Source organism: Xyrauchen texanus, chromosome 36, assembly GCF_025860055.1.
Source record: "Xyrauchen texanus isolate HMW12.3.18 chromosome 36, RBS_HiC_50CHRs, whole genome shotgun sequence".
Taxonomy (NCBI): domain Eukaryota; kingdom Metazoa; phylum Chordata; class Actinopteri; order Cypriniformes; family Catostomidae; genus Xyrauchen; species Xyrauchen texanus.
In genome coordinates this window covers 1,645,455-1,659,400 of record NC_068311.1, presented here as the reverse complement: position 1 = coordinate 1,659,400, position 13,946 = coordinate 1,645,455, and the positions used below count along the sequence as shown (strand labels likewise).

At 40.2% G+C, this 13,946-nt stretch overlaps 1 protein-coding gene across 1 annotated transcript in view; it reads right to left on the bottom strand.

Moving 5' to 3' along the window:
- LOC127630201 (chloride channel protein 2-like) overlaps nucleotides 1–13,676 on the bottom strand; it is a 21,150-nt gene extending 7,474 nt beyond the window's left edge. Inside the window, exons 1-15 of the mRNA XM_052107676.1 lie at nucleotides 13,426–13,676; nucleotides 11,859–11,934; nucleotides 11,574–11,705; nucleotides 10,779–10,907; nucleotides 8,982–9,115; nucleotides 5,461–5,538; nucleotides 5,219–5,297; nucleotides 3,385–3,510; nucleotides 2,457–2,541; nucleotides 1,857–1,958; nucleotides 1,107–1,191; nucleotides 814–969; nucleotides 648–717; nucleotides 444–554; nucleotides 151–364 (exon numbers count right to left, since the gene is read on the bottom strand). Coding sequence (XP_051963636.1) covers nucleotides 151–364; nucleotides 444–554; nucleotides 648–717; nucleotides 814–969; nucleotides 1,107–1,191; nucleotides 1,857–1,958; nucleotides 2,457–2,541; nucleotides 3,385–3,510; nucleotides 5,219–5,297; nucleotides 5,461–5,538; nucleotides 8,982–9,115; nucleotides 10,779–10,907; nucleotides 11,574–11,705; nucleotides 11,859–11,934; nucleotides 13,426–13,464 — 1,616 coding nt within the window. The 5' untranslated portion in view covers nucleotides 13,465–13,676. The remainder of the gene's footprint in view (nucleotides 1–150; nucleotides 365–443; nucleotides 555–647; nucleotides 718–813; nucleotides 970–1,106; nucleotides 1,192–1,856; nucleotides 1,959–2,456; nucleotides 2,542–3,384; nucleotides 3,511–5,218; nucleotides 5,298–5,460; nucleotides 5,539–8,981; nucleotides 9,116–10,778; nucleotides 10,908–11,573; nucleotides 11,706–11,858; nucleotides 11,935–13,425) is intronic.
- Between the last annotated feature and the right edge of the window lie 270 nt (nucleotides 13,677–13,946).

The window sequence follows — 13,946 nt, the reverse complement described above, 5'->3', positions numbered from 1 at the left end:
ATTCTTGCGTTCTAAACACTTGATGAAGCGCAAATCTGAACTAAGAGATCTCAAGATGTGTTCTAAGTATTAAACTATATTTAATCAGGACACCGTGTAATTAATTCAATTATAAATTACGTAAAGAAATGACGAGAGCGCGAGACTCACTCCTGGTGGCCGAAGCCGAGTTCAGGCAGGTATGGCAGTTTTTTAATGCGGATGATGGAGTCGTAGATGGACGGCTGAAGACTCTGAGCGATCATGTTGGAGAGAATCACTGCGATCAGGATCGGGAGACTGTAGCTGAGCTGTCCCGTCAACTCCATCATGATCACCGCGGTCGAGAACGTGTGCGTGATCCCCGCCGTCAACGCTGCCGCTCCTATACGCCAAGAGAACGAGAGTTTCATTTCACAGCTGATCACAGTTTGCACAAGGCAAGTTACTCGTGTGTTTCTCACCCACAACTGCGTACGCTCCGGGCACTATGGGGTAAATGCCATCTTCGCTGTTAATGCCTTCTGGAAACCACATGGCCAAACCTTCGCCCACCAAACGCCCGAACGCGGCACCTGAAACACACACAAACGTGCCACAAAAGGTGAAAATGCTCCAAAAAAATAATCATCTTTACAAAGATTGCACGATAACAAACACATTCTTACCGATGACGAAAACAGGGACGAAGGACCCACAAGGTATCGGAAGAGTGATGGAAAGAGCAGACATCCAAAACTGAACGGGACACAAGAGGAAAGCTCATGGGCACGAGCGCTTTGACAGTCGTACGGGTGTCCTGTTGTGAATGTGCGTTTGTGTGCGTTTGTTTACCTTCATGGCAACGAAGATGGCGAGGACGATGAAGACGTTTGCATGTGGGTTTTTCCAGGCGGCTAAGTGATCATCATCAGCAAAGTCTTGCACGATTCCTTCCTTTGCCCAGGTGCGATTGTCAAAAAACGAAATCAAGGAATCCCTTTGCGTAAGCTATAAAAGGACATATAAAAGGCACAAAGGTTTGAGGGCAGGTTATAGGATAGAATATATCATTAGCTCAGCATAGAAACAATAGAAGTCAATGGAATTTCCCCACCACTATAGATGAACAGGTGTGTGTGATTTACCTGTCCGGCCATGAACTGCCCAAATCCCGGAGGGAACGTGAGTGTTGATATCAGTAGAGACACCAGACAGGAATACAGGAAACAACTACACACAAGACATTTATATAAATGAGCTCATATCAAAGACTTGTCTGGATATAAGACTACAGATTAACCCGAACACTGCCCCAGTCCCAACACCAAAAATGTACTGAAACAATATTTCGTACAAACAAATGCCAGCTCGAGAGGCAAAAGGGTGACGTAGTAAATATTAAGACATGGTCAAAATTTTGGTGTATTTTTCTTTTATTCAAATTTATGCTCAAATTGCATTGCTGTTAATTTCATTTGTAGTTTTAACATACGTACACACACACACACACACACACATACATACACACACACACACACACACACACACACACACATGTTTGTTTTCCTATCCTTATGAGGACTTTCCATAGACATAATGATTTTTATACCGTGCAAACTATAGATTCTATCCCCTAAACCTAACCCTACCCCTAAACCTAACCCTCACAGAAAACTTTCTGCATTTTTACATTTACAAAATTGTCCTGGTATATCACAAAAACGCGCGCACACTATCACTCACACACTCACACAAACTCTCACACACAGACATACACTCTCACACACAAAAAAATAAACACACACATACACACACACAAACTCTCACACACACACATACACTCTCACACAAACAAACAAACAAACACACACACACACACACACACACACACTAACTTCTTCATGAGGAAGTTGTTGCTGGTTTTCAGTTTCTTCACAGTTCGAGTAATTTGACCATTTAAATACACAAAAAAGGCACCACCAAACCCACATGCTATCCTGCAGAGAGAGAGAGAGAGAGAGAGGGAGGGAGAGAGAGAGAGAGAGAGAGAGAGAGAGTAAGGGAGGGAGAGAGAGAGAGAGAGAGAGAGCGAGGGAGGGGAGAGAGAGAGAGAGAGAGAGAGAGAGAGAGAGAGTAAGGGAGGGAGAGAGAGAGAGATGACATTGTGTGTCTATAAAGCAACAAATCACAAAATTATGTGTGTTAAATTCAACTATGTTGAAGGGGTGTTTGTTACAGTTGTATCCAGTCACATGTGTCAACACCTTCAAATGCTTGATCAATCGGACCCCATTGACTTGCTAAACTATTCTGAACAACATTTTGCGAATTACACAATGCGCTACTCTTAAAAAACAAACTTAAAATGTTTTTTACCAGAACATCAAAGTAAATGTACATAATCACATCAAAGCAATGAAAACAATAACAATCACATTGAATAAATCATATTATATATACACTCCCATCATCTTAATTATGTAAGTGGAACTGACCCCAACAGAGCGAAGGCTGGAATCTCTTGGAGGTCAAAGGGAAAGTCCTGCCTGTACTTCGTTGGATAGAGAGCCACAATCGTTTCTAAAAGAGAGTGAGAGAGTGAGAGAGAGAGAGAGAGAGAGAGAGAGAGAGAGATGTGTATTACATACAAGTTCATACAAGCTGTTGCTTGGCAATTGTAAACAGCAAAGTTTATCAAAAAATACAAAGTTGCTTTCAAATAATGCACACTGAATTAAGTTTATTTTTCTTTCAGCAGAACCAGACAGAATCGGTGGACACATTTTCTGCGCTAATTTAGATTTTGAGGGAAAATCTGTGGAACGGAATTTAAACACAGTAAAATGTATGAAATGGAGCTTACAGTACTGCACTCTTATTGGTAGCTGAAAGCATCATGAAATTAGCCAATCAAGCAAAGGTTGGGTGATAGAGGTGGACCAATGTATCGGTTTTACCAATTAATCTGTGCCGATAGTTGCCGATAGTTTTTTAATTAATCAACAAACCTCATCTAGTGATATATCCACATACAAACCTGGTATAAAAAGCTTCATATTGTTAATACTTGAATATTGAGCATTGTAACGGAGCCATGTCTTTATAGTTAAAAATCCAGCATTATGCACCAAATCTGAATTTTTCTTGCAAACTGCTTTTGGGATTTTATTCATTTTGGACTCTTGTAGCCTCAATGTCTGTGCTGTCATAGTAAAGAAATACTAAGAAATGTTTTATCATTCTATAAATAGATTTCAACCGATTAGTCTACTATCATCTGTCTGAGCCTGGCAATAAGTCACTGAGTTTAAGACCCCTTACCCATGGTAAAAATCTCTGTAACGCACATCCTTTTATCATTATGATCCAGTATGGATCATTGCTTAATGAAACGCACACACACACACACACACACACACACACCTTCCTCTTTGTTCCATACTGGCAGAAGTCTGAAGATGAAGGCACCGAATGTAGAAGACACTAATCCACGCCAGTAGTTTCGTACGACAAAAAATGTGGAAGTGACCTCAATACTAAACAACACACCTGAAACACACACAAACTCCAAAAATCACACACACAACAAATCAATGCGGCTCAGAATATCAAAATAATATACTGTATATAAAAACCACAAGGGAATCTCATTCGGATCAATGAGTATTTGTACGTAACATGTACACGTATTCTTGTGTGTTTGGATAGACACTGTAACATACAATGTTAATATGTTGACCGCATCTCAAATGTACACTCTTTTACTCATGTACAACAACTTTAGAAATGTACAACAAATCCTCTTAAAGGGATAGCGCATCCAAAAATTTAAATTCAGTCATTGTTTACTCACCCCTGTGTTGATATAACTCTATATGACTTTCTTACTTTTTCACAACATAAAGGGAGAAATTGTGAATAAATGTTATATTGACCACCTCTTCAAGCTACTAAAGAACACAAAAGTATAATTCAGAAGTCTAATTAATTTTTCATGAGACTCATGATTGTTATGAAAGCATACGATAAGATTTAGCGAGAAACAAACTGAAATATAATGTATTATTTAGTGAAAATGTTCTCCTATCATGATCTCCTGCATGCGTTCATGATAGGACACAAGAGCAACAGTTCATGGAACCCCCTTGCAACATTGGGGCGTTCAAGCGAAAACTCATTTTGTTTATCTAAAAACAGCAATATTGAGAACAGAACAAAACACAACTGCACACAAAACAGAGAACAGAACTTACTAAACATGTCTGAAGAGTTTGTAGTCCAAGAATTGATGCATTTTATGCCCAGCCTTATTATTTTTAACAGAGTACTCGGAAATGAAACAGAAATCTAGAGGAGCTACAGGACGCCGCAGTCACACAGTGTCCTAATCTGACGGCAAACAACACACGATAAAAGGGATATTTTATATGTTAATCAAAGTTTTTGTCCTAACCAGCAGTGACGAGCGACGGGACATTCTATCGATCACTTGTTTTCTATTTTCGGCATCTCGCGGGTAACTCCGTACACTGTGAACTGGCACCGATCCAAAAACTTTCAAATAATAAGGCTGAGCATAGAAATGCATCAATTGTTCAACTACAAACTCTTCAGACATGTTTAGTAAGTTCTGTTCTCTGTTTTGTGCAGCTGTGTTGTGTTCTGTTGTCACTATCATTGTGGAGGACCTGTTTTAGATATACAAAACTGGTTTTCGCTTGAACGCCCCAATATCGTGAGGAGTGCATGAACTGTTGCTCTCATGCCCTATCGTGAACGCACACAGGAGATCAACGGTCAGTGAACATTTTTACTAAATAATACATTATATTTCAGTTTGTTTCTCACTAAATCTTATCGTATGCTTTCATAACAATAATGAGTCTCATGAATAATTTATTAGACTTCTGAATTATATTTTTTGTGTTCTTTAGTAGCTCGAAGAGGTGGTCACCATAAACTGCCATTGTATGACATCACTGAGCACAATTCACAATTTCTCCATTTATGTTGAGAAAAAGAAAGAAAGTCATATAGAGTTATAACAACACAGGGGTGAGTAAACAATGACTGAATATACATTTTTGGGTGAACTAATCCAGTAAGATTGGTGGGAACTGGAATTGATGGAAACTATGTGTGGTACCTTGGCAGGTAACCAAGTGCAAAAGCAATAAGAGCAACACACACACACACACACACACACACACACACACACACACACACACACACACACACACACACTCTGTCTTCTCACCTCCAATGGGAGCTCCAAAGCAGCATCCAATCCCAACAGCACAGCCAGTTGTGATCATTTCAAGGTTCCTCAACTCATTCTGTTCAACGCAAACACACACACACACACACACACACACACACAAACACACACTGTTATGTTGACTTGTTATGAATCTCTTGAATTTACAGGTTATAAACACTTCATATAAAGCTCTCAAAATACCATAGCCTACTGCACTATAATATTTTTCTTTAAATTACCTTATAAATACTACTAAATAAAGACATGAACTTGCAGAGAAGAGCAGCACATATACTGCCAATGTGCACAAACGGCCCCTACAGGAGAGAAAACACACAAAAACACATTCAAACAAAATCACTTAAATTAAATTATGATCAATGAAACGGTTTATGCTGGCAGTGGCTGGTGAAGCTCGTCAAATCATGCATTAAATAGACGGACACCCTGACCACCTTAACAGCTACTCCAGACACTTTATTTCCCCGTCTGTATGAAATAAAATTATTTGATTCACTAGTATAATGTGTGTGAATTTATTGCTATGAACATTATTAGTTATATTCCTACATATAGACAGAAACTGAAAGCAGTGAAGCATGGACTACTGAAGCAATTGAAGAATTACAACAATGCCTCGGTGTCACAGACTGGGATAAGTTTAAATCATGTACCCACAGTATGGATGAGTATACAGACATGATCACACGTTACATCAGCTTCTGTCAGGTAAACTGTATCCCCAATAAAATCATCACCAGCTTTTCCAACAGCAAACCTTGGTTCAATGCGGAGCTCAGACAGCTGCGCAAGAAAAAAGAAGAGGCTTTCAGGACAGGAGACAAGGAGTAATTCAAGGAGGCAAAACTCATGTTTAAGAAAGCTATCAATGTAGCCAAACAGCAATACTCTGATAAGCTGAATCAACAACTTTCTGCTAATGACTCCTCCTCAGTCTGGAAGGGTCTTCAGACCATCACGAACTACAAAAAGAAAATCCACCCCTGTAATGACGACCCCATCTTCCAAACCATCTTAACAAGTTCTACTGCAGATTTGAGATGCAGTTGGCCCATCAGGTGCCTACAATGTCACCACTCCATTCATCATCACAGAACAAGAAGTGAAAACTAAAAAAAACTAAATGCAAAGAAAGCGGCTGGTCCTGACTCGGTTGCACCAGGAACACTCAAACACTGTGCTGATCAGCTGTCTCCTATCCTTACGGACATATTCAACTGGTCATTGGAGCTGAATACGGATCCAGCATGTTTCAAGACATCGGTCATCGACCCAGTTCCAATAAAACAAACTGGTCTGAATGATTACAGACCAATATCTCTTACCTCTGCTGTCGTGAAGATGGGATGTCTTTAATCCAGTACTCAGGGTTTCCTGGACCCACTGCAATTTGTCTCTGACAGGAAGCAGTTTGTGAGAATCTGTCAGAACATTTCTAAAACCCCATTCACTCAACATTGGAGTGCCACAAGGTTGTGTCCTCTCTCCGCTCTTATATTCGCTCTACACTAATGACCGTGTTTCCAGCAAAGCATCTGTGAAGTTGATTACATTTGCAGATGACATCACTGTGATTGGCCTCATCACCAGTGGTGATGAGTCAAAGTACCACCAGGAGGTTCAACAATTAGCCTCCTGGTGTAGCCAGAACAACCTCAAGCTAAAAGCACTGAAAACCACAGAGATGCACATCGACTTCAGGAAACACAAATGCTTCAAGACATCGGTCATCGTCCCAGTTCCAATAAAACAAACTGGTCTAAATGATTACAGACCAATATCTCTTACCTCTGTTGTCGTGAAGATACTCTGGGTTTCCTGGACCCACTGCAATTTGTCTACAGAAGCAATAGATCTGTAGACGATGCAGTTAATATTGGGCTTAACTTTGCATTAAAGCACCTAGACTCTCCAAACACATATGCCAGGATCATTTTTGTAGATTTCTGCTCGCCTTTAATACCATTGTCCCTGAGCTTCTACAAGAGAAACTCACCACTTGTGCCACAAGGTTGTGTCCTCTCTCCCCTCTTATATTCGCTCTACACTAATGACCGTGTTTCCAGCAAAACATCTGTGAAGTTGATTACATTTGCAGATGACATCACTGTGATTGGCGTCAAAGTACCACCAGCAGGTTCAACAACTAGCCTCCTGGTGTAGCCGGAAGAACCCCAAGCTCAATGCACTGAAAACCACAGAGATGCACATCGACTTCAGGAAACACACATGCTTCAAGACATCAGTCATCGTCCCAGTTCCAATAAAACAAACTGGTCTAAATGATTACAGACCAATATCTCTTACCTCTGTTGTCGTGAAGATACTCTGGGTTTCCTGGACCCACTGCAATTTGTCTACAGAAGCAATAGATCCTCATCCTCAATAATTCATCAGTGAACACTGTCACTTCATTCAAGTTTCTGGGAACTACGATCATGCAGGATCTCAAATGGAAAATACATACATCACCAACAACAAGAAAGCTCAGCATAGGATGTATTTCTTACGGCAGTTGGCACTAGTATACCCTAGGCTATACTAGTGCAATTCTATAATGCCACTTTAGAACGATTGGCTGTATTCTGCCACCATTTGGAGACCTGTACACAGCCAGGACAAAGAGGAGAGCAGATAAAATCACATCCCATTCTACTAATTATGCCCGCGTGCGTCTCTCTCTCGAACTGGAGCCTCCGGCTCGTCTTTTTCTCCCTCCCGGCTGATTATCCCGATTCAGGGCAGGGTGTCCTCATGGCCCGGCCCGGCCCTCCTCCACGTCACAATATGTTTTTCTCGAATTATATATCATTGCCACTCTTTATTATATATCACAATTACTCCACTTCCTTCAACGCACTCTGAATTGCGTCCAGCAGCCATTTCTACCACAACATTATAACTGAGCCTTTCATTTTCGCTGGTGTGTAAGGGTGTAATATTTGTATTAGTTTTTTGTAAATCTGTATATTATATAATTGTGTTGTGTTGTCTGAGATGTGTGTGCTGAATGTATCGTGCTGTTTTTTGATTTGTGATATCTGTAGGTCATGGTTTACTATTCAGTTATTATTATGTTTATATTTACAATTGTATTTATGATCTAACTTGTATTGGTCATTTTCCACCTGTTGTCGTAAAACGGTGGAAGAAGTTGGAGAGGGAGAAATCTTTGGAACTGGGATGATTTTTTTTACCACTTTGTTATTTTGATTATTTTTAGTTTAGTTTGAAGTGTAATTTTAATTTAGAAATATTTGTGGTTTATTTAAAAAAAAAAAAATTTATAAATTAATTTGATTAGTCAAAATCGACTGGCAGAAGTGCGCACCGATACAAACACTGTTAATAGTAGATGATTAATTTGATTAATAATACTTACTGTATTAATAATAGTAATAAGTGTTCGTTACACTTACAAATCCAAATTCAAAGCGCTCTTCAGGTAGGGCAAGTAGGTAGGTAGGCTATGCAGATTGCATCTTGACACCAAAAATGTGCTACATGGATTTATAAGACATTTGCGAGTGCACAGGACACATTTTGAGCGTGCAAACACACTCTCTGAGCGATTTAAGCGCATCTAGATTTGTACCTGAGTGAAGATTTGCTCTCGCTCAACTGGTTTGGATCGCACGAGCTTCTGATACTAACAGCATTTTAACGCCACTGAGCTATGGCCTATTAAGCTGGACAGTTGTTCAAAATTGTGTGTGTGTGTGTGTGTGTGTGTGTTCACCTCCTTGCCAACAGGCAATTCACTGCCCAGGACACATATCAGACTGATGACTTTGGCTACTAATGTTTTGAATGTGAGATATTCCTTGAGCACCACTCCTCTCAGGACGGTCTTCATTTCAGGAATACCCGACCCTGAATGAAATACAGAAGCAGGTAATAACTGTAGAATTATGTTGAAATTAAAGGAGGTCTCTGTGTGCGCTTGGTTTGCTATAATTGTGAGCCAAAAAAGGCTCATAAATCTGCCAAATCATGTCTTCATTATGTATTTTTAATATATTAATAACAGGTTTCAGTGAGGTTAGGTTTAGAAGAAATATATATTTAGCAAATATAAAAAGTTAATATGACAGGTTTGTGTCTGTGTGTCTTTCTGTGTGTGTGTGTCTGTCTGTCTGTGAATGTGTGTGTGTCTGTGTCTGTCTGTGTGTGTGTGTGTGTGTGTGTGTGTCTGTGTCTGTCTGTGAGTGTGTGTGTGTGTGTCTGTGTGTCTTTCTGTGTGTGTGTGTCTGTCTGTCTGTGAATGTGTGTGTGTCTGTGTCTGTCTGTGTGTGTGTGTGTGTGTGTGTGTGTGTCTGTGTCTGTCTGTGAATGTGTGTGTGTGTGTGTGTGTGTGTGTGTGTGTGTGTGTGTGTGTATTTATCACTTTGTGGGGAACAAATGTCCCCATAAGGATAGTAAAACCCGAAATTTTTGACCTTGTGGGGACATTTTGTCGGTCCCCATGAGGAAAACAGCTTATAAATCATACTAAATTATGTTTTTTGAAAATGTAAAAATGCAGAAAGTTTTCTGTGAGGGTTAGGTTTAGGGGTAGGGTTAGGTTTAGGGGATAGAATATAAAGTTTGTACAGTATAAAAACCATTATGTCTATGGAAAGTCCCCATAAAACATGGAAACACAACGTGTGTGTGTGTGTGTGTGTGTGTGTGTGTGTGTGTGTGTGTGTGTGATTGAGTGTATGTGTGTGTGTGTGTGTGTGTGTGTGTGTGTGTGTGATTGAGTGTATGTGTGTGTGTGTGTGAGTTGTGTGTGCATCTGTTGGGGGGGTCTCACCAGCAGCCTGTGTGTGTGTGTGTGTGTGTGTGTGTGTGTGTGTGTGTGTGTGTGTGTGTGTGTGTGTGTGTGAGTGTATGAGTGTGTGTGAGTGTGTGTGTGTGTATATGTGTGCGTGTTTTTGTGATTTACGAGGACAATTTTGTAAGTTACAAATTAGTAATTACAAGGTTATTATGCTATAAATGTGATTTATGAGGACATTTCTAGTGTCCCCATAATTCAAATCGCTTAAAAATCATACTAAACAATGTTTTATTGAAAATGTAAAAATGTAGAAAGTTTTCTGTGAGGGTTAGGTTTAGGGGTAGGGTTAGGTTTAGAGGATAGACTCTATAGTTTATACAGTATAAAAGTCATTATGTCTATGGAAAGTCCTCATAATGATAGGTAGACCAACATGTGTGTGTGTGTGTGTGTGTGTGTGTGTGTGTTTGTGAGAGTGTGAGTGTGTGTGTGAGTGTGTGTGTGTGTGTGTGGATGCATGTGTATATGTGTGTGTGTATGTGTGTATGTATGTGTGTGTGTGTGTATGTGTGTGTGTGTGTGTATGTGTGTGTGGATGCATGTGTATATGTGTGTGTGTATGTGTGTATGTATGTGTATGTGTGTATGTGTGTGTGTGTATGTGTGGATGTGTGTGTGTTTGTGTGTGTGTGTGTGTGAATATATGTGTGTGTGTGTGTGTGTGTGTGTGTGTGTGTGGATGTATGTGTGTTTGTGGGGGGGGGGTCTCACCAGCAGCCTGAATTGCGACTACGTTTGTGAATCCTGCAGCGAAACACATGAGAATGGCAGAATAAATGACCCACGCCAAATACTGCAGGAACACATTAGTGCCTGACACATGGTAGATCCACCTGTGTGCTGTAGAGAGAGAGAGAGAGAGAGAGAGAGAGAGAGAGAGAATACTCAAGAAAGGTAGAAAATTAAAAGGTGTATTTATATACTTTAACAATAAAGAGTTTTTTGTATCCTGGTGGATAGAAGCAGTGAGTGAGTAATTGTATATAATGTCTGGCATCAACCTACAATCTTTATCTAAACGTAAAAAGGCAGCATTTTTTTGAGAAGGCGATGACCTCGAGGCATACACTCAGATTTTATTTTCATGATTTCTACAAGATATTAAATTGAAAATAATAGCAATATTAAAAATAAAAAAAACGGTGATGCGCCACTAGGGGGCGCTTCTGTAACGGTAGCCAGCTGGTAGGAAGCTGTGCAGTGCGTAAATCTCACTCCCTTTATCTCAAGGGACGCACTAGCGACTACCGCCAGAGGCTGTAGCCTTCTTGCTAATGCGCCGGAGACCCCGGTTCGAATCTCGCGTGGAGTGGTTCAAGCAGGGTCGGTTATACTTACAACGCTGTTCAAGAAAGAATAAGATATTTCGATATTTACATTTAAGCGGAAAATGAGTCAACAATACGCAGTATCGTCCACATTGTGTTGGATGTTTTTACGAGGTGCTTGGAAATCACCAGGAGGGGGCGTGTCCTAAAGATTGAAAACACACTCAGAAACACGAACCATCTATGAAGAGGAAGACGAAGATATCCATGAGAAAGCTGATCAGTGCCATGACGAATCCCAGCAGCATGAGGAAGATCCAATCCGCCCCGAACCCAGACGTGAAGAACCGCAGACAGTGCAATAACCAGCCTGGACAGAAAGAAATACATTACCCAGAATGCACCTGGGACTACAGAGAGAGGCCTCACAGTCACGTTTGAGGTACGATAGAGTTTTATTTACGTTAACATAATGTGAAAAGCCTCTTCCTGAGGGTACCTTGGGTGAATTGGACTCACTTACTTCGACACTTGAGGCCTCGTCCCTTCTCATATTTGTGGACATTTTGGCTGTGTTTGTATATAGAGTCATCACGAGTCTAATCAACAGAGAGAGCAAGAGATTGACAAACGTTACCAAGAACGGCCACCCTCACAGACAATTACTGTGAAACCCTCGGGATCTGGAAAGCATCACAATCTAGTTAGCATCTGTCCATTCAATGCAAGTCAACAGGGTCCAAAAAGCACATAAAAGGAAGCATAACAGTAATTCAGTGGTTTAATCCATGTCTTCAGAAGATATCCAATTGTTTTTTGGGTCAGAACAGACCATAATGCGACTCCTTTTTCACTATAAATCTTGACATTAGCGGTCTCCTTGGCGACTATGATTTTAAGCTTGATTACCCTTCCTATAGCATCTAGCGCTATGCTCATGTGTCGAGCACTACGAAAAGTAATCAATCTTGAAATCGTGATCGTGTCTAGTGACTGCAATGACGAGATGCATTATGGTCTGTTCTCAACCAAATTGGACTAGATTGCTTCTGAAGACGTGGATTAAACCACTTGGATTACTTTTATGCTGCCTTTATGTGCTTTTTGAGCTGGTCACCATTCATTTGCATTGTAGAGCTGAGATATACTACTAGAAATCTTCATTTGTGTTCTGCAGAAGATAGAACGTCATGCATATGGCACAGCATGAGGGTGACTAAGTGATGAGAGAAATTGCATTTTTAGGTGCACTGTCCCTTTAAGTCAGTACCTCTAATAGCCACTAGGTGGAAGGCTCGAGCAACTCAGTGCTGTGTCAATCAATAACAATTCATGTTGTGGAAAACTTCACTTTTGACTCATTACATCTGTTTTGTGGACTGTAGACATGTTTGATCTATTTTTCTTTGAATTATTTGCATGCACAATCTTTAGTTTCTCATTGAACAAAACATTGAAAAATAAATCTTGTTTTATGCATTAACTTCATGCATAAATGCATTTTATTTTAATGCATAAAAGTCATCCAGTGGGGCGAGAGAACAGAAAACTTCATTTGAGATATACAGAATTATTTGCAAACTATTTGGCTTCTCATATTTTATTTACATTATCTTTAATGCTTTTAAAAATTTGATACAAAGCATCTTTTTAATGTAAATACGTGACATATATCTTTGACACAGTTTGACACAATACACTTACAACACTTTATTGTACATCAAAATAAATCTGGGGTGAGATCAATGCAATATTGTTAAAATAATTGAAATATTTTTTCTGGCAAAGAAGACAAAAATAAATAAACAAATAAATAAAAAATACTCAAATGTGTTTTTGCAGTGTCCCCATCTTCTGACACTACATGCCTCAAAAGTTACAACCCAAAAAGGATCATTTTTTAGTATTTGTGACACATCTTTGAACGGAGAAACATCTGACAGGGTGATATGTCTGTATAGATGTGTTATACCTGCTACAGGTAACCACACACACACCTGTGCATGTGCTCAGCAGGACGCAGGACAGAAACAGTCCCACAGGCTGCAGGACGTCCTTTAAAAACACAGGGAAAATGAAGAAACACTCACCAAAGTTTGCTCGCGCTGATCGGTTCCATCCTCAGCCATGACTGCAGCTCACACACACACGCACACGCACTCACGATCACACCTTCTCACACACACATTCACTCCGTGGCTCAAACACACACTTTCCACATCAAGAAGAGATCTCAAAACACAAGCTCTCACTCCACACACACCGAAAACAAGCCACTAAAACACTCCATGTGCGGGCGGCAGGTCTGTATGTTGCGTTCTGCGTGACTCAATGAAACAGTTTGATAGAGTTCACGAGTCTTTATGTGTGAGGTTTGGGTTCGAGGCGGGACTTACAGAGACTGTCCACCTACTGCGTGCTAAGAACTGGTGCCTGTACCTGGTACCTTAGTACTTGTCCTGAGTACTTCAATACTTGGAAGTGATCTCAAAAACATGACTCTTCAAAATGTTTCATTTCCATTATTGTGATTGGCTACGGGGGCATTTTGGGTGATACCTTGCAGTCTGATTGGTCGGAGCTAGGGGGTATACTGTACAGAGGCTGAATG